Source organism: Petromyzon marinus, chromosome 18 (assembly GCF_048934315.1).
Source record: "Petromyzon marinus isolate PM22_M1 ecotype Great Lakes invasive population chromosome 18, UKy_Petmar_22M1.pri1.0, whole genome shotgun sequence".
NCBI classification, from domain to species: Eukaryota; Metazoa; Chordata; class Hyperoartia; order Petromyzontiformes; family Petromyzontidae; genus Petromyzon; species Petromyzon marinus.
This window is the reverse complement of record NC_133684.1, coordinates 1,462,452-1,484,042: the sequence shown is the minus strand read 5'-3', so window position 1 is coordinate 1,484,042 and position 21,591 is coordinate 1,462,452. Positions and strand designations below refer to the sequence as shown.

Here is a 21,591-nt window from a genome sequence, read left to right as displayed (position 1 = left end):
TGCATAACAAAAAAATCCAAACATAACCGGACACACGTAAAACAATAGCTAAAAACAGTAATGATAATTGTTTTAAAGGAACATTTAAATATCCATATATATCAGCCTTATACAGACGCTATATGAAACCAAAATAAAATCAATCGTCATTTATTTTTTCCAAAATGTTCTTGGCAATTCGGGAAAAAAAATCTTCCTTAGTAGCTAATGCGTGAGTGCATCTGCATTTAGTATTTTCCAAAGTGTTAGAAACCTAACATACAAAGAGTATGTTAGGTTTCTGTTTGTGAAACCAGTAAACACCCTCACTTGTTCAGTGTACTGATTAGCTGAGCACTCAGGATTTATCCATCTAAACACTGCGCTGCTCATAAAAGTGAGTCGGGCAGAACCGGTTAACTGGGATTATGGTGATTTATTTTCACGAGTACCCTTAATGAAATCGGAAAGGTCTCCTCCATGCATGGCGTGGCTCCAAGGAGCATGTGTTAAACCAGAGCAAAGTGACACTTGCCACATGACATTAAACCCGAACTAGACGAATGGAGCCTTTAATCATGCCGGTTTGTCGTTCAGTCCCTGCCCGGCCACAGCGCCGTTACGTGGACGCTTGCGAGTGGCGTGCGTGAACACGTGCGTGACTGCGCTGCCGACCCGTTTGCCTGCCTTTGCGCGAGGCTGTGTCTCATGGTTCAGATGTCAAGCGGCTCAAAGGAGGAAGGAGCATGTTGGCATAGATCTCGTTGGATCACGTAAAACCATAAAAGCTGAACTTTAAGAGCGATGCACCTCAAAGCAAAGCATTCACAAAGGATCCTGCAAGCAGCCCCCAGGCAAAAATTGGCATAAATGGGCACTAAAATCATAGATTACTCGGATTATTTGTAATGTACATTCAGATTACCAATGCACCGTGTCTCCTGCAATTTACATACAAATTACCAATTTGAGGTGTGCAACATGGCAATTACAAATGCCATCTCACCTGGTGACATGTGCTCGCGTCCCTTCCATGCTACCCCCCCCCCCCCCCCACTCCCGCCCAGGTCGGGCAAGCACACGGTGGATAATAAGAAGAAGGTCGCCCCGCCAGCGTCGCCGCTCTCCAAATCGACGGCTGCGTCTGAGCGCAAGCGGCGCAACAGCGAGAGCAGCACGTCGAGCCGCGTGTCGACCGTGAGTGAGGCCGGCAAGTCGAGCAAGAAAGGGAATCCAGCCGGAGGCGCCGCTGCCTCCCAGTCCTCGGGCAAACACCGCAAACTGGATGGCAAGACGGCAGGCAGCGCCAAAATGGCAAACCGGGTACGGCTCCGCACTGTGACTGAGCGTCGCGCGCCGCCATGCCTACAGATCGGACGGCGCTCACGGGTGACTAATTCCTCCTGCTGCTGTTGATTCTAAACTAAACTCATTTTATTTTTCCAGGTAAGGCCCACCGAGCTATATAGTGCTTTTTCAGAGGCGACCTAGCCACAAATGATAGCTCAACGAAGTGGCTTATCGTGTGGGAAGTTACAGCGCGCCAAATACTCTAAACGCACGTTTCTAAATGTGGAGGGAAAAACCGGAGGACCCGGAGAAAAATCCACGCAACCACGGGGTAACCATGCAAACTCCAAATATACAGGTGTCAGGGTTGGGATCTAACTCAGGACCTGTCTACCAGGCGAGGTAGTTACCATCTCGCCACTCCGGCTTTCATCATAATTTGGAAATACGAGTTGATGTCAAGAATCCTGTTGAATATAAAAAGTCAAATGACCCGTGTCTTGGAGAAAGTGGTGGGGTAGGTAGCCAACTGGCTTAGGAGGTTGGGATGGTATCACAAGAGCATTGAACCAGCACCGTTGAGACGTTGGGTACAAATTCAGGGCAACCGCACAGGATTAAACTGGGATCTCCATTGCAGAGAGTTGATTGTCTCAGCCCAATCACTCACAACTGCACAAACTGTCAATAAATGTGGTCTTTCATACAATTGGAATTATACATCACTGTGTGATTGGCATGTGATGAACTTTTCTTTGAAAGACACGTAAAGAGTGTCCTGATTATAGATAGGTTCCTCTTGAAGTGATATCAGAATGTAGTTCTTTTGGAACTGATCTCTGACGCATGGTACCATGCTGTAAGACTTATATCAAAATCCCGTCACTTCGGTGCAAGGTGCACAAGTTATATATTGGTAGGTTGGGAAAAAGTGATGGGAATTTCTAACGTAATGAATGAGTCCATTCAAAGAAACACAAAGTAATGCTCATTTAACCATAATGCATTGACATCGCCTCGACAAGTGTAAACTGAAGGGTAGCGTGGGTTTTTTCTCACGATTCCTTGTTGAGACACTTGCCAACTCCCAAACATGATTGCGCCTCTCCCGTCGTCTGCTTGTTGTAGTCGCGCCAGGCTGCTGGACCTTCACGCCCATTGCTGTGTGTGTTTTAGGAGGACAGTGTGGCGGACGACAGACAGGTGTCCGAGGCCCTCTTCACCAAGCCTGGTCTGTGCGCCGTCTCTCCCACCCTACTGAGGCCCCGCCTTGTGTTCGACGACAAGTGAGTGCACGCTATTTCAGTGTGTGGGCGTGGCGTATTTAGCCTGGGTTGAGGGTGCCGATCCCACGCACAACCCAGATGTGTTTAGGAAACCTGAGTAGTGGCTCTTAGATGATGATAAATAGCCACAGTCAAGAGGTCCTATTTGCCAGTGCTGCTGATGCCATCACATCTTGCCATTGATTGCTTTCATCAAATCGGCAACTGTTGCACGGTTGACATCTGACCTCGGAGGTCTACTCTTAGACCTTGCAACCATCTGGCTTTAGGTATACGTACAAAACACAGTGCAGGACCCTGCTGAGAGAGTCCTGCGTATCATCGAGCCTTTCTTTGATAAATAAATTACATTATTATTATCCATTTCCCCTTTGGTTGGCAACCTCTGGTTTGCCCAAACTAATGTCTTCCGTTATATATCGGGGTCAGGAAAACAAATTTTCCAGGGACATGAGTTGGAATGCTCCTGATGTTGTATTCTATGCATCCTTGTCTTCAATGTCAGTACACGATCCCCCTTTGTTTATTGGTTGCCCCGCTCTGTATTCCATGTGAACTGTCGTGTGCGCAGACCCCAGTCCGTGGATTTCCACATGCAAGAGGCCAAGAAGCTGAAACACATGGCAGATGGCATGGTAAGGCTGCGCCCACCACAGAAAGACCATTCTAGTAATGGTGTTGAACTGCAACTATGTGGCTATAATCACTGCCCTGAAGGATCAGTACTCAAAAATGTTATCTTGGTCAAAATAATATAAACATATATTGCACATATATTTGTAATATTGCCATTCATTTATGAGGGTTAATTATGATGGTAAGAAACTAGATTACTGTAATTACATCTTTGATTGATTTATCATTGTTAGGACCCATGTCCTTAGCATTACTGCAATCATTTTAGCATTCCTCCTATACAGCATGTGCACAATTTTATACATTTACTATGACTGAAACTATATGCATACTTAAAAAAGTGGGCCTTTTTGTAAGCCAGTTTCAATGAACTTCCTCATCTAATATTCTTAGCTCTTTCGGTAAAGTCACGTTGAAGGGAAACAATAAAATAATAAAATATATATAAAACAATAAAAATTCTCACGACGTTTCGACTGCAACACAAGCAATCATCATCAGGTGTGAAAACCACAGCAAGAAAAATTGAAAAAAGTGGCGGTTTTTTAAAGTTTTCTTTTCTTAGCTCTTTCGGTAAAGTCACGTTGAAGGGAAACAATAAAAAATATATATAAAACTACTGCAGTCACGAAAGCTTTAAATCAAAATTTCCTCATCTAACTTAAGCAACTGCATTAGCAGAAGTGTAGTGTCAATTCAAAGGCTGCAAAGCCATCTCTGCCCTGTGGTTAGTAGCACTGTACACTGCCGTGTGATTTAATGTATAGTGTGCGGCAGCAGCCAGGAACCATGCATCTATACAGAAAATCATAGCAGACGCTCGCTCTGTACACCCATTTGCTTGGACACGCATCTCAGTCCACTTGACACGGGGTGCCTGAACGTTCCTCAACACGTGCACGGTGATCTTGGCGCACTCGGCTCGCAGTTTCGACGAGGGGCAGCGCTGATATCGTTCTGGTTCCTGGCCTTTTGCCGCACCCTTCCAGTAACGAGTTTATGTTTCTCTCGAAGGCCCTCCCTCAAAGCAATGTGTCCCTGCAGAGGTACAGGGCGATCCATTTATAGATGCCCTGCTAACTTCTCGTCACTCTTCTCAACACGTGATTTAAGTGTTGCGAAAGCGATGGCACCATATTTGACAGTGATGAAATATCTCGTAAGTGAATTAGAGATTGGTAGCTTGAGACGCGTGGAGGTGATGGAAATTATGTAGCTTTTTTTTTTAATTCTCTTCCACAATTTATTCACGTAATTTTAGTGGGTATCTATAACCTGGTGCCCTTGTGAATTTAAGGAAGTACAAATAAAACGAACGTGCCGTGTATTTGTCTGTATTGTATTGATTCTGATTCTAAATATTGTGTTGCTGCCACCACTCGCAGTCGGACAAGCTGGGAAAGGCGATCAACTACACGGACGCAGGCCTCTCCTTCATCGAGTGCGGCAATGCCATGGAGCAGAACCCTCTTGAAGCCAAGTCCCCGTACACCATGTACTCGGAGACCACCGACCTCGTCAAGTGAGTTTTTTTCCGCCATGCTGCCCCGGCTCTGGCCATCGACAGTAAGGACCACCGGCAGGCCACTGGGCGACCCGCAAGAAGCGCAGCCCTAACCCCCCCGTTAATAATAATTTACAATTATTTTGTAAGGCGCTTTCCACTGATGTCTCGAGGCCTCTTGAAGATTTACATCCAACGTTTGAGGTGGCCCGGTAGTTCAGTGGTCAGAGCACTCAGCTGGCACCGCTGAGTACCCAGCGACTTGGAATCCAGGCATTTGCCTGTGATTAAAGTGTAGTGAGTTGATGGTCTCAACCCAGTCATGAATGACTGCACAACAAAAAAAATCCTTATTGCATTTCACGTACGTTCTGCACTGAATGGATCCAAATTCCATCTCGAAAAATATTAAATTTAAATTTGACTCCTGTGGTGAACGTTAATTTCATATGCAGCGCATGGGGAAAAGTTCTGCCCTCTACCGTGTGGACCAGCAGTAACTTGAAGGGGTCTCAGAGGTAGCTCCGTGATATCTACTTTCATCGGCTCTTCTCAAATTAATGTGAAGGGTTGCACTGATCTGCGAGAATTTCGAATGGATACTTTGTCTCTTGACATTGTACAATTTTATGAAAGTATAATACATTAGAATTTATACATTCTCTAAATATGCATCTCAAGATGTTGTACACTGGAGAACATGTACATCATGCGATTTTTGGGAGGAGAAATTTTATTGTTCGGGATAATTGGAATTTCAGAGTATAGATGGAAGATGACTTCTAATATAAGTCACTTGAATAGCCATCGACAGAGAAGATGAAAGTCTTAAGCTTGAACAGGGAGACAGTCCCCCCCCCAAGCGGATAACCAGAGAGAGGGGATTCTAGACCATAGACGCAGCAGTAGAAAGGGAACCAACCTCCCATTGAGCCAGTCTTCCTGGGGATTTTGATCAGAGTCCTGGTTGCTGAAACATTGTTTTTTTCTATTTAGTCTAACATAAAAATGGAAATAATGAACACATAACTGTTCAACGTATTTTCACTGCCAGCAAATATATCAAAGAACTGCATCAACAGGTGAATAAAATGTGCCGTCAAACACTCGCGTGTGCTTGTTCAGTGTTTGAGATGAACACCTTAAAAGTTTCAAGTGCCATGCATGAAGTAAAGGCGCGTCTTTGATACGGCAGGTACGCCATGAAGTTGAAAAGCCACTCTGCTCCAGATTCGACCCCGGCCGACAAAAAGCTTGGGGTGTTCAGGTACTCGCTCAATGCACTCCTTACATAACCGCTGTGTGCTCGTTAAACAATGTACGCGTGCTCATTCCACAAACTAACAACGCCATTGGTTTTAAAAGTCTCCCCCTGTGCATACTGCCCACTACGCTGACGGTGGAGGTCTCTACTCTTTCCAGGAACATTTCGCCTTAGATGTTTCCACATTTGCCAGTCGTATGGAAAGTGTCTTGTGGCATGTCCGACATCCTGTGGAGATCTGTGGTTTGGTGGTTAGCGCACTGCGTTACAAACATGGCTACATGGGTTTGATTTGCTGGCCATGAATAACGTCAGTGGTATCGGAACCTTGGCATCTAAAAAGCCGGCTAAGCCTTAAATTAGTATATTTTGCAGTTTGTGAATGTCAGCATTTGGGAGACATAGGCAACCAAGTGTGGCACTGCCCACATCTACCCACGTATGTGTCATTGCCATCCTTAATCATGGATCCTATTCGTCAGTGAATAGGATCCATGATATCTCTAGCTAGTATTACCGCCTCATTCGATCTCACTCCCTGTATTCAAGATTTCCTACTCCATCTCTGCATCTGGCTCTGTCTGCATCTTCATTTGCTCCCGTTTCCTTCTGCTTGTGTGTGTAGCATCGCTAAGTTTGGGATTCTGTTCTTGTAATGTGTCCGAGCCACTTTCCTTAACTTTGTCTAATAAGTTGTCCATCCAGAATAGGTCCTCACGAGCAGCAGTCAGAATAACAAACCAGAAGGTCAATTGATTCTGACTTCCTGGATGGAGTGTCACGTTGACTTTCTGGATCCTGTCCTGATGATGTTTGACAATTTCAAACTCGGCTTCTTATATCTGAATCTTGACTTAAAGCTTTCGTGACTGCAGGAATTCATATTCTTTGGGTCTTTCGGTAAAGTCACGTAGATAGATTCAAAGAAAATAACCAAAAACTACGAAGTTTCGATCGCAACACAAGCTGTCGTCATCAGGAAAAAGGTTTTAGCTTCTAAAGGCAAACGGTTTATAAAGGTTTGAAATGGGTGTAGCCAAAATGTCAGCAGCATGGACCAACAAGAATATTCATATATATCTAATTTATACATTTGGTTGTGAGGATTGCTCTTCATTTTACCGGTGAGCTGAAACAAATATTGACATGATCAACGCCTGTACACGTGACAATTTGTTTGGCCGTGTCGGGTGGTGGAGGGTTCCTAATGACAGATTTGGTGAGGTCATTAAATGGTCTAACCTACAAGTATTGTGAATCATATTGGCTGCAAAAACCTACGTGTTAAGTTGAATGGGGGATGTTTGTAATTTCTCCGTGACAGCCTCCGCTGCTTGGCTCTGCTCTACCTGAGGATGTTCAAGCTGAAAAAGGACAGCGCTATGAAATATTCCAAGTCTCTCCTGGAGCATTTCAAGGTATTGCAAGTTGTTGGCCTTGTTAAGTGTTTGATTACGACGATAACTGTCTTGTAAATCACATTGAACGTGGAAATATGGATGCTTGTAATTCCTTAGAAAGGAGGGACGATATATATTGTTAGAGGATTGGTATTTGAAATTAAGTTGCCATGATATGGCGAAGCTATGATCAGTTGTACAATGTAAGGGCCACGATAATTGTATTGCTTTTTGCACTATATCGTCATAGTGTTTGTTGTTAATAATTTCATTTTACTTACATTTCTTACTTTCTGACAAAACATTCACAAAATGATTCAATAATCACATTTCTGTATAAATAGCCATTATTCATCAAGTTAATGCTTTGCGAAAAAAAATGTGAGCAATTAACAGCATGGCAATTATAAGATTCAATTTTTGTAACTCAAATAATGTATTTTTCGTGTGACAACAGCAAATGTTACAGATGGCAGAGTTATGAAGATTGGAATACTAATGCTAGGCTGATTTTGAGTGAACTGGCGTTGAACAACATTACAATATTTGTTTTTATTCATCATGGACGTACAGCGCATTAATCAAGATGTGCTTTACAATATTACGTGAAACTGATATGAACTGAAACTGTTAACTATATTCGTATTGTATCATGAAAAGTTATATCGCGGCAACTATTGTGAAACCTCAAACATAAGTGGACTTGAGCGAGCCATGTCACCAACAGAGATGGCAAACTGGCAGTAGGGAATGCTCACAAGGGAATGACCAAAGTGCAGATGGAGAAATTAAATAGGAGCACAGTTGGGAGTGAAATTGATTGCATCTGTGCAGGTTGAGTGTTTTCGCCATCATCTAACAGCGGATTGAGAGTGGACGACAACGTAAATGATGGCAGCTATGTTGGTGACCTAATTTAATAAGTCAGACTTATATTGCATGGCAAGACTTGTAGTCCATATGTCCCCTTGTGCCTAACACACGATCAACACATGAATACATTTAAATACCCAGAACAAGTACGTGACGAAAGAGAAGAGAAACACATCTGATATAAATACACGTAAAGAGTGAGCAGCTGAAATTCCTGCTACAGAGAACGGGGGGAGGGCGGGGGGTGGACAGATGGCTGGGCCATATGGTCAGCAATGAAAGGCAGCGAATTCTCCAAAAGGCCTCTCCGCTGCTCAGCACGGAATCCGAAACTCCGGCCCACCGGCCTCGATGCAAGTGCAGCTGAATTGGCGTGTTCACGCAAAGCGTTGGGACAGGTCAGGCTAAATGACAGGTTAGCGTGTGGATTAATCATGTGCGGTAATGGAGAATGGTGCACACTGCACAGTGGGGCTAGCGCATAAACAGCCGCCCGTCGTTCACGCTGGTGTGTTCGCAAGCGCCGAGTGTGTTAAATAAAAAAATAACACCAGATGGCTCCTTTATGCAAGGGGTGATTTGAATATGGTAAGCGAGGCTGCCTTTGCAAACACAGGCGGCCTCTGAGGTCGAAGACCCCCATTTTGAGGTTGGCTGAGAGACTTTGTGAAAGCTATAAAGGCAGATTTACATTTTGTGTAAGATTGGATGCCAAGTGACGAAAAAAGTTACTCTACCATCATGGTAGTTTATGATTCACACAAGTGCTGCTACCATCCCAAGAGGTCCATTGTTGCTAAATGGCATACACGTGCCATTAGATAGCATGCCACACCGACATTCCTGCATGTCAGAGACTTTTTCAAATTGTGTTTTAGGATTTTGGCACATTTTCACTACCGACATCCAAAAAGCTTTAAATGCACCAACATTTTTTTACTTTGATTAACTGGCAGTCACTCATTCTATTTTATTCGTAGTGCGTAAATGTTTATGAGCGCTGAGCGCCATGAGTTTTACTTAGGCACTGCAAGCGTGATTAGAGGAGTTGTTAATGATGTGGGGTTTTTTCTGACTAATGGTTATTCGTTCATAATTAGATTTTTTTGGCTTAGATTTCAGAAGAAACTCGTACGGAATATTGGTCGTAGAAACCTAACATGTACAACTAATGGTTTTTAGCGTCTACTGCCGACATTGCAAGGTGCTTGTGCTTTGTGTTTAATTTTCAGAATGCCTCAAAGATGTCGCAGACACCACCTTGGACTGGAAGGTGTGTATACGTCTATATATGTGTATCCACAAGTGAACACACAAGTGCACACACAAGTGAACACACAAGTGCACACACAAGTGAACACACAAGTCAACACGTGTCTCAGTACATACCCCATGTACTGAGACACAAGTAAACACATGGATTTGCATGAGCCTAACAGGTTTTGACTTTGAGAGTAAAGCCTCATACATTATTTGCTGGTTAACTATTTTTATTTAAAGGTAAGACTTTGCTCAATATAATGGTGGTAAAATATTGATAATTGTGCCTTTACACCAGTGCAGCAGCCTCATTTTTAGGTTTTTAACTGAAATCCTGTAATTACAACTAATAAATCAATCTTCTATCACAATTGGATGACAGACGCAGACATTTGATTTATGCTGCAAAAACTTGATGTGCTATGAAGATCCAGTTCACGGGCATTGGTCTGTTCTCAGCTTGTTTAATCTTACCAGCGTGCTTTTAAACACGTCTATGAAACAATTTCTTATAACGTTTCAATTTTGCTCATGCTACTTGGACAAGCTTTATAAACGCACTTTAAACAATGTTTTTTTTTTAATTAAGCCTTATTCAGGGACGAAAAATCTGCTCAGTCATATCACTGATAAAAAACACACAAACGAGCGGCGGCACGGCGGTCTGGGGAGGCTCATCGGGAATCTTAATCGCCGCACTTGGACATGGGAGGAGAGTGACCCGAACCTTCGGAGGGGCGGGGGGGAGGAGGGCAGCTTTGTGCATTGTAAGACTGTGCCACAGTCTAGCCCTCGTACAGCTCGCTTGTGCCTGAACACTTGTACAAGAACGGACAAAGATCCAACCCACATACAGCCCTGCAGGCTGGTGGGGCGTGCTATATTTGCGAGCGCATATTAAGGCGGGTACGGCACACAAGGGGTTCGTGTGGCCTGCACCACATCTGGCCACCTTTGTCTCCCCAGTGCTGATGTTTACACATCGCACCAGCTACTTGTTTAAGACTTAGTCGACCTAAGACTGGCTTTAGATTTTTGCCTCCAGTGTCAACCGTGGCAGGGAATCAAATGCGGGTTCTGAGTTAGTAGCGCACGGCGCTAACTGTTGCACCGCCACTCCCCGCTGATGCACACACACATGCACCTGGATACAAACACATCCCATCATAAAACGTTACCCAAAATAACAGTGACTTTATTTTGTTTTAACTTGCAACATTGTTTATGAATGTTTAAAAGTTGAGTAAATATGGTTTATATTCTTAGTTTTTTCGGTAAAGTCACGTTGAAGAGAAAAACTAAGAATATGAATTACTGCAGTCACGAAAGCTTTAAATCAAAATTTAAATATGGTTTATTTGTGTATAGAATTACATTTCACATTGTCATAGCACAAGACATTGCCCATAATTTTCCGGATTGTTTTAAAATTGCTTCTTTTGTAGAAGAGGCCAACAATTGGAAAAAATACTTGGACTTATAAAAAAAAGTTATGAACACCTGTGTCACCAGCCGCATAACACAAACCATCGGGAAACGCGGCCCGTAACAAAGGTATATTTACTAACCACTGCTCCATCGCATCGCCCCATGCGTACACTTGCACTCTGGCACGCGCACATGCAGAGGCAACGGCACGCCGTCTCCCATGTCTCCCACGCCTTCGCCGGCGGGCTCGGTGGGCTCGCAGGGAAGTGCCAACACGGCAGCGCCCTCCTCGTCACCCGTGGCCACGGTCACCATCCCGCAGCGCATCCACCAGATGGCGGCGAGCCACGTGAACATCACCAACCACTTCCTGTACGGCTACGACCACTGGGAGCAGGCCGAGCTGCTGGCCAAGGAGAACCACGGTACGTGGGCGGTGTCGCGCGGGCCCTGCGGTGGCGCGTTCGCCGCTAGTTGCAGAGGCTCGCGGTTTGATTCCGGCAGGCCGCCCTGGTTATTACTGCGGATGTATCGACTGTAAAATACGTCTTCCGGTTAAGATTGGACACTGCGGCCCGCCGACATCTATAGGCCGTTGTGTGCCAGTGTCATGGTCCATATATTATAAATAAATAAAAATTGGTTAATTGTTACCTACCAGCGGCCCTCCGTTGCAGGGCTGGCAGAGTGGTGATTAGGCTGCTCGTCCATGTAAAGGGTAGTGTTTGTAAGCGCTGAACGTTTACCTGGGGGCTGTTGTATAGAGGTGTGGGTGAATTTATTGGATGGCTAATGCCTTGCATGCTGAATTAAAGAGCCCATGGGCACTGTGATTGGTATACAATCCATGTATAGCTTTAGCTGAATAATGTTTCCTGTGCAAAAATCGTTTGTGGTTCAGTTGCCCATTGCGCTGTGGCACAGTTTTTTTTCTTATCTTAAAAAAACCAGATGGGATTTACAAACATTCACGATGAGAACTTGATTGAGCACGTGTGTTTGTGGGGTTATCCTAACAGCTATTGTGTGTAATTAGTAGGGTAGGGAAATGCTTAACATCACTGCATTATGATGCGGGCCCACCTCGGTTCTATTCATGGCCATGCACAACAAGAGCAATTGATGAAATAACCTTGTATGGGTCTCCCCTGGAAACGGCGCTGGGGAGTAAAGGGAGAGCCTGGACTCTGGGCGCTGCTGTGACCACCCATTTGTGTACCATGCATGCCTAGAAATTGCCTACTTATAACATCACTTGCTCCGACTGTATGTCTAAACAATTATCCGTTGTCTCTGTGTGTGCGCACTCCCCCGCAGAGTTCTTCCGTGACCTGGACCAGCTGATGGGGGCACTGACTCTAAACAGCAGCATGACGGAGCTGGTGCGCTACACTCGCCAAGGACTCCACTGGCTTCGCTTTGAGGGGCAACTGCTGTGATGTGCAGTGAACAGAGGAGGGAAAGGGGGAGAGCCAGAGACTGCCACGACGGAATGCGACGAAGCTTTACCGGCTTTAATTCCGGCCACCACCTGAGCCTTTCACGACCGCCACAAGACAGGTCATGCAGACAGTCCCGCATCGATTGACAATTTTTATCGTCTGTGACCGTTTGGGGAAGGTTCAACCTCTCGGGGAGTTGAGATCAAGCTTCTTCAGTGGCATGCTTCTGAATGACATCGTGCTGCAAACGGTTTCTTTTTTTAAGACGGCAAGCAGCCCCCCCCCCCTCCCAACCTTCTGGCTGAATTTTTTGACAGCACATCACCACAAGGGCGATCAGTTGCCTTTGAGTAAACTTTGTGATGGTTTGGAGAACGCAAAACGCCGGGCCTGCGAGGGAACCAGCCGTCCTCTTAACTTGCCTGTTGGTCGAAGAGCAAGCCCCCCCCCCTCGGCTGCGCGTACGGCAGTGCAAACTCATATTTTGTAATTAATTTAACGTATTTATTCATGTACGTCTATAGTTTGATGCACAGCTCACAATTACTGTGCACGTGAACTGCCATGACTGTCTGCTTCTCTTGTAAGTTGATTATAGAATGTTAGGTTTTTTTGGGGTCAATGACGAGAATTTGCTGTCATTTGAAAGGCGAACGTGACTTGTTTTTGCTAATCTTTCAAAGGTTGCATTTCTTGCTCTAATTGATTACCTATTTGTCCTCCCTCTCCCCCCTTTAATCGTGAGTAATATATTAATCAGACATGCCTAAAACTTCCACTTAAAAGCATTATGGGGGAAACACTTTAAACTTTGGCGGTCAATGCATTATTGTGAGTCATTTTATACACAATTCCAAACATTATAAAGTCTTGGCTAACATTTATCATACGTTTTTTCATTATTCTCTCGCAGATAAATGTTGTTTGTGCGGACTGGTGTTATTTTCACAAATGTTCCAATGTTACACCGTTATATGCCGAGTCCTTCCAGTTGGTACTATTTGGAATTTAATGAAAAAAATAACATTTAACCAACTATTACAAACTTTATAAATTATTTGTCAAGGAAATCCAAGGTCCCCATTATTATATTTTCATGTTTTTTTTCCCATCGCACATTGTTTGGCGTATAAGCATCCATTTGATCAGTTAGTGTTCGATATCATTTATAGGGTTTCTTTGTTAGAGGTTTAATAGTTCAAGGTTGGAAGGCACTGAAGCTGTTGACAATAATTTGTTGTCGATTAATTCTTGTGTAAAACACCACAGGAATTAATTATTGGTAGTATGTTTTATAATTTGCGGGCCCTTAATCTAATCTGTGGTAACATTGAAAACCGTTCAATATTATGGATCTTCCTATATATTACTCTTTGGTTCTTTTGGTAAAGTCACATAGAAAGAAATTAAATTAAATAATAGAATACGACGTTTCCTATGTATTCTCCATTGTATGCCAAATAAGCTCTCAAATTTTCTTGTTGTGGTTTTCACACCTGATGATGCTTGCTTGTGTTGCAGTCGAAACGTCGTGAGAATTTTATTGTTTTATATTTTTATTATTTTATTGTTTCCCTTCTACTTGGTGACTTTACCGAAAGAACCAAGGATATCATAAGCTCTCTTCATTATTCAAAGCTCGTCTTGATGTTTTGCTGAAACACTAACACAAAAGCCAAAGAGAAAAGTGCAGAGATTTTATTTCCAGGAATTATAATTGGCTTGAGTTGGTTATTTTTGCCCACATTTTTTCATTTCCTGTTCCTTGTGGCAGCTTGGTGTATAATTGCGTTCATTTTGAATTGAGTCCGCCAGAACAGATCGTCAGTTTTGTGTTTCCCAAAATTAATGAAATTCCCATCCTGTTATACACAAATTATATGTATGTGGATCACATCAGTTTGAAATTTAAAAGTGCCACAGTGAGAAGAGTGACCAAGTTGTGATTTTAAAAAAGACCCAGCAATAATTGTAGTATTGAGTGAGAGCCCATATGAAAGAATGGACATGCCTTCCCTCATTACACATTTGTGATTCACTGACTGCAGCAGAGCAAGGCACCAAATAGAATACAGACGTGACAAATTTACTTGCGTATAACCGTGTTGAATTGAGTTTTCAGTGGGTACATTTCCCACTTGCTAAGTGCTTGAAGGGAAGTTTGTTTGGACGGTGCCCCGTGAGACGTTGGAAGGTTAAAAATCCTGAGTGCCCTGCCTTGTGGCTCGAATTTTTTTTTCTGCAATAATATCTCAATGTTCTGTAACAGGTTCAATAGTTTGAATTTACTTTTACAATATTGGAAAATGTGGACGTCACCTTTGGTATTATAGTCACTTGGGTACAGCACAAAAGGAGTGTTCTCGGTGTAAATTTTGATTATGTTACTTGGAAATGAGAAACCCGGACCCCTTTAACACGTTTTGACTGTACCTGTTCTAATTAAAAATTTAACATTTTTTCCTCTCTCAAACCTGGCAAGATGCTGAAAACAATGCAAAGAGTTGTTTGTCGTTTACTTAAACTCTGCAGTGACTTTCCCATTCTGATTTTTCCAATGTTGCAAAACACTAATCAGGATACATGCTCATGTGAGTGAGTCTAGCATTTTGTGGATATAGATTGTTTTTTCCAGCTGTAATGATGTGGAAGGATTATTGCACATTCATTATAAAAGCTTCACTTGATTAATTCTGCTGGAGATGTATCCAAGCTCCAACTCTGAATACTGGTTTTGATGCGTACTGTGTGGTGTAGCGGTCACAGATCTGAACATTATTCTTGATAACACTTCCTTGAGCTTGGTGGAAATGTGTGGCTTGCCAAAGATGTATAGGACACGGTGCTCACACTTATCCCAAGCGCTAAGAACTCTGAGAAACGTCGCTTGCAATGTGGTGACCCATTAGCGTGTTGCTGTCATTCGGAAAGCTGAGCATCCCATCCCTTTGTCTCGCACAGCCACCATGACCCAATTTGCAAATTAAGCACATGTGGAGCGTTGCTTTGTGTGTGTGTGTAATTTATCGGGTTTATGGCATCACCACGGCACCATCTCATTTGACCAGAGTGGCGAGTGAATCGTCACAGCGTTGTTGATTCTGGCACGGCAATTTTTCCCAAGCTTCTCTTGCCTCTTCAGATCTTGACTCATAATTCATTTGGAGCGTTTCCTAGCCAATATTATGACATTCATGTTTTACTTTTTTTCATGTCACTTGTAGATTACTTTTAGTGTTCTTGGTTACATCTCAGGAGTGACCATCACTGAGTGCCCACGTGCTAAGGATACCTACCTAACCCCTGAACCAAGGCGGCCAGCCCTGTTGATTCAATGACAATAATGTTTCAAATGCCCAGGCCACACGAGTCACGCTACATAAAACTGCCCATTTGCAAACTTCGCAAAGAGCAGTGCATGAATTAACACCGCTCTTCTTGTTAGCCCAGAATCACTGATTTCCACAACTTATTCTCAATGTATGTGTACAGCACCGGTACCTAGTAATGGTCATTACGGAGTATTAACTATTCGTGGGTGGAAATTCAATAAAAAGTATATACAAGTATAAGTATAGATATAACGTATATACACAAATATATGTATTTAAGTGTGTGTGTATATATATTTTTTAAATGCAGTGATATGTTGCCTGTGCAAGCAGTACAAGTACTGTAATTTATTCAGCTGTCAAATAATGCAAGTACACACGACTGACGTGCCCCTCCACCAACCACTGAGCTTGAGCGTGTCTTACGGCGCTAGCATGTCTCATTGCAGTACTCCACGCTCTCCTTGTCTTAACTCTTTGCATCTTCCCTTCTAATGTTTGTATTTTTTTTACCTCCGATAAACTTATAGGATGATTTTTTTAAGTGTCATTTTTTCTTGTTGTTGCAATTTTATTTAGCCTACCGGTGTAAATGTGAAATCGATTTTTTTTTTAAAACAGGCCTTTTTTTAAGAATTTGCAATCACGATCATGAACATTGCGCGCTTTGGTTTAACACAGTGGTCTCATGGAGCCCCAGATTGTGCAGGGCATGCAGAACTTTTAAGTGCAAACCAGAACCCATAGTATCGACTGTCTCTGGAAGAGCAATGCTTTTTTTTACGATGACATTTTGAAGCGTGAAAAGGTTTCAACATTTGCTCGCATTATAGCAACAGCACAAAAATCCTCACAAATATAATCGCTTTTAAAGTGCTCTTTTTACACTGATGAAAATGATACGAGTGTTTAATCTCTAACAACGTTGCATGACTTTTTGAAACGATAGCTCTGCACTTGCTGTGCTCCAGTCTGCCCTCTTGAGACCACCGTTTTGTTGTCATGGATGTGTATGTTACATTTATTTCACATAAACTGCAGTTACTTTGGCATGCAACACTTTTGCATCCTTTTTTACTTGGTCGGAGTGTACCGTCACTTTTTGTATTTAACCGTGTGCGCCGTCTTTGTGTTTGTATTACGCCGAAGTATTTTTGGGACCAATGTTAGCGTCGATCATCGTGCGTCCAAAGTTGAACGCTGCATGTGAAAGTGGCAATAGTTGTAAATAATGTGTTCATGCTGCCTGGCAGTGCTCAATTAACTAATACACCGTAGAGGCGTGATACACTGTAATCATAGTGCCCATAATACTTCAGTCTCGGTTCTGTGAATTCATGTTATCGGATGCATTTACAGAATCGTTAACTGTCGTAAGAGTCCACCAAAGTATAGAGGGAAACTATGTACAACTAAAACGCTTGACATCTGTTTAGACGTCTGATAAATTTCTGTTCAAGGTTGTTGAAATCAACAATTGCCCCTGTTTGCAGGTCGCTGGAGCAAACTCCAGTAAAGTGGATCGGTGGAAATCTTGTGACCAGTTAGTGTCTTCCTCTTCCTCCGCCAACCCGCCTGACGTGGGTGAAAGCTCAATAAATGTCGCCGTTAAAGGGCCTGTGACTGCACTGACGACGCATGTATGCAGGGTAACCCGGTTACCTTTAAATACCATGGAACTAATATTGATCCATGATGTTTGGATGCATGTAAGTTTTGTATGAGATAAGCGTGTTGCTTCCATTACGAGTTGAATTTGAATACACGAGGTGGTGGTGGAGTCATAGTTAACGTGGTTGAATTGAGGGAACACAATTTAGTTTGCCCCGTCTAAGTTAACAGTTTTACTGCAGTGTTACTCATTTTATGAGTTTGCATTGAACACATAAAAGTCAAGGAGTGTACATGTTAAGTTATTTTATTTAACCAGGCGAAAACTTTGTTGAACCAGGTGAGACCAGCATGGTGGTCTGGTTTGCAAGTGACCTGAGTATACGTATGTGCCCAACAGCTCTGCGTGTCTACTGCATCAGCCAAGACGAGAACACGGACCGCCCTATTGCGATACGAATCCTGCTTTCCATTGCCGAGGTCAAAGTTGGTTGGCCCTTGTGGATGCAGCAATGTTTCCCGCACCAGTTGTGTCCTCTCACAGAGTGAAAGTACTTGCAGCAGGGGAAGACATCTAATGTCCATCGTTGTCGAGGGGTCGCTGGTTTTTTAAAGGTCCTTCTGGTGCGGATTGCTTTAGCGTTTGTGATCAGCTCACGGGTAATAGATGAACAGGCAATATTTTACAGTGTATTCACGCCTCCGGCTGCAGATATGGAGCCGAGTAAAGACAGCCTTTGCACAGTTCACTTTCAAGATGCACAACACTGTAAAGCAAAGCAATTGGTGGTTGTCGTGCTTGTTTTTGGAGGCAATGTTATGCAACATCTGCAATTTTAAGCAATTTCAGTGACACAAATTGCCACTGGGAGGTGAAAATTTCATAAGCTTATGATGGGAGCCATATCATCCATCATTTATGCAAAGCTATTTTTTTGTTACTTTCCTTGGCATTGGAAGAACGCCATGCTACAGGCCATTGGACGTAGTGTGTTTTAGTTTTATATATCGGCGTTGCACATTGATGAAACAATCGTGGACTGTGGGAAGGTTTGCAAAGGGGCTTGCTGTGTGTCTTGCATCACGAGCCCTGCCAGGGATGTACACTGACGATGACCGGGAACTCACGCGTCTAGAACAGGCCGTGATGTTGGGCCAACCTTGTCTCATTTTTCATCTGCCAGTGGGCCCACACGTCGGTTTGGTGTTTCCAGAAACACATCTATTTGCCTACGTGTACAGTTTCATTTAATGGTGTCCCATGTTTTCATGTTTCAGCACTGATGCAGATAAGTTTATAGAGCGTATACGAGCTATTATTAGAATACCATGCAGTCGACCTTTGAATACTTTCTTGCAAAAATTATTTTGCTGCTACTTTTTTCATTGGTGATATGGCCTTATCTGATGCCAGTGCTTTGCAGCAGCAGCCGTCTTGATTAATTCGTCCGAATTCTAACATTGGTTTCAGACATTGTTTCATATGCTTGTTATTCATATTGTTCATATGTTTGGTACTTCTAATGCAGACAATGTTTTGAGATAGTGCGTTAATGACGGGCATGCATTTAACGTTTAGTTCTGTCTCGTATGTGCGTGTGTAGTTGTAGATGTAAGGAAAGCTTGCTGTTTATTTATGGGTATTTATAATCGTGCTTTAGGCTGGGCAGAGTAGTTTTGTAACCAGTGTGCGATCATAGTTATTTATTACGGGCCTGCGGTAGACTGCCCGATTCGCCATTTTAAATAATTTGTACGTGGAATTTTACAAAAGAGGTGATTTTATAAAAAAAAATATGGTCAGTGTGTGTGCATGTGAGTGTATGTCATTGTTCAAGTGATGACTTCTCCTTTGTGTGCAAGTGTGGAGACTCCACAGTCGATCGACTCACATTTAAGATGTTGCTTGTAACATTGCTACAATACAGAGCTCTTCCAATACGTGTGGGTGGGAGGGCCCTCTACGCAGTGTAGAGAATGGCACCGTGGGACAATCCCCATGAACTACATCTGCGAAAGCTGTATCACGACCTATTGGTCCTTCAACGCTGTCCTATGAACACATCTAGATTTTCGTGCAGTCATGATTTTTTTACACGTAAAGGTAATATTTTAATGTCTTTTTTTGTAATAGCCGTGTTCATAAAATGTGTACAGATGAAATACAGCATTTGCAGCTTTCACATGAAATATTTGAACTTGTCTGATGCAAAGGATGAGCAAAGACCCGATCCCAAAATGTGCAGTCGCTTCTTGTGTGCCAGTTATCTTACAGGGTTTGTAGTCGACGAATATGTACAGTGGGTGATGGGTTCACCGATGGATTGTGACCTTTTAAAACGAGTTTTCAAAACATTCTGCCTGTCCGGGAAAGCACAGGGTTTGTTTTATTTTCATTTAGTTTCAACTGTAAAAAAAATGCTTTGTTTAAATTACTAACTATTTGTTGTATTTAGCAAAAAAAGTATATGTTATGGCTGTTGTTCAAGTCACTGCTGTAATAATATTTGAAGTGTAAAAAATGCCCAAGTAAGGCGAGTTGCTGTAAAGACCATTTTCTACCGAACAGAATCGTCTAAGTGTGGTCTCGATAAGTACACGTGTCAATCTGCTCTGCTCTTCTGAAAATGGTACAGTGTCCTCTTTAGAAAGCTTTTTAATACTTAAACCAGCATCATTCTCGTCACGAACTACAGCTGTGTTTTGTTGGCGTCGATTTCTAAAATGGGCAGGCTGTTCACTGCATAGGGAAACGGTGGTTTTAGCTTCAAGGAAATGATCGGTTTTACAGCAACTGTTGTATACGTGTGTGCAAGTAGAAGAGCTAATATACATGTATATGCTTCATATATGTGATTTTTTATTACTGTCTGTTCATTTCCCATTAATTCATTAAATGCTTTCTTGTCCAACTATTCTGTTCGATTTATGATTTAAGAGAACGGTGATAATCTTGGTTGGCTTCACTTGGCGTGTAAAACATTAAATCTACAATTAAATGTTTGACACATTGAACCCTGGCGTCCTTGCGTTTGTATTGCATTGTGACGAAAGCCTCCAAACTGTCAAATCTTCACTTACGTTGGCAGCTCTCCACCCGCTAGTCTGATTAAAGTGTCATTATTATTAACGAAAATCGCATCGCCTGTTATTGATTGCAAGACAGCTTTGTTCCTGCCCACATTGTTCTGTATTATCATGGCCACACTACGCATTGCATCCAACTGAATCCTTGCACGGTCCAAGCGAGCGTTATTCACCTGATTGCATTGCTTCTCTCTGCAGTACGCCGCCTCGAGCGTGTGTGCAGTTCGCAAATACAATAAACATGCGGGTTTCACATGAGCGTGACGGATCTGTAATTGCAGATTGTCGACTGGGCAGAAACAACTTGAGCAGACAAGGGAAGGGAGGGGGCTCGGGGGATGTTAACGATGATGTCACTTCACATTTGCAACCTACAAAGACGAGGGTGACGTTAGAGTAACTAAACTCAGTGTGTTCCCAGTTAACTTTTTTGTTGCTTTCATAAGCACACTATCTTTGCATGCAACAAAGGTTCTGAAAACCTGTAGGGTTGATCTCGTTATCTGCCCAATCGAAGCCCTTTGGCACCAACTCTCCATCCTGTCTGATCTTGAGTTTATTTCACTGTACATGGCGCCTTCCTTCAAGTCATCAAGCAGCAGTATTTTTTTCTGCCTCTTGGCATCTTTCCCAACGTCCTTTTTATCGCCACTTCCTCTTACCAGTTTTTGCCTCTTGAGTGTGGCCAATCCACATCTTGGATTCGTGAGACTTTTAAAAGCATCGCACGAGGTACCGGAACAAATATCCTCATTTTTATCCTCCAAGACTTTTGTTTACAATAATTTCTCCTACTTAAAAAATGGAAACTACGTGCTATTGTAATGTGTAATTTAGCCAGCCTGCTTAAATAATGCACGCGATGTTTTCCACTTATATATGCACAATTTGTATCCACAATATTTAACACGGGGCGTAATACAGTGTGACTGGACGCCTGAGCTCTGCCCAACATCCGTGGATTTATCAAACACTTTTATTTTGTCTTCATTATCTTTTTAATTTCAGTCTAAGTACACCGATTAAACACCCCTCATTTTAGGCACGGTGGCATGTTACTCGTCCTCACCCCACTCCACGGTAGGCAAGGCACGGGTTCTATTGGGTAAAGTCACGTGACTTTACCCAATAGAACCAAAGAGTATGGATCCTAGCAGTCACGAAAGCTTTAAATCGAGAAAGGCACGGGTTCGTTGACT

At 42.9% G+C, this 21,591-nt stretch overlaps 1 protein-coding gene across 1 annotated transcript in view; it reads left to right on the top strand.

The window, feature by feature from the left end:
- Positions 1-20,320, top strand: part of LOC116943533 (AF4/FMR2 family member 4-like) — a 67,332-nt gene extending 47,012 nt beyond the window's left edge. The window contains exons 14-22 of the mRNA XM_032956444.2: positions 1,047-1,302; positions 2,446-2,555; positions 3,127-3,190; positions 4,577-4,713; positions 5,891-5,962; positions 7,284-7,377; positions 9,465-9,505; positions 11,119-11,345; positions 12,238-20,320. Coding sequence (XP_032812335.2) covers positions 1,047-1,302; positions 2,446-2,555; positions 3,127-3,190; positions 4,577-4,713; positions 5,891-5,962; positions 7,284-7,377; positions 9,465-9,505; positions 11,119-11,345; positions 12,238-12,359 — 1,123 coding nt within the window. The 3' untranslated portion in view covers positions 12,360-20,320. The remainder of the gene's footprint in view (positions 1-1,046; positions 1,303-2,445; positions 2,556-3,126; positions 3,191-4,576; positions 4,714-5,890; positions 5,963-7,283; positions 7,378-9,464; positions 9,506-11,118; positions 11,346-12,237) is intronic.
- The last annotated feature ends 1,271 nt before the right edge of the window (positions 20,321-21,591 follow it).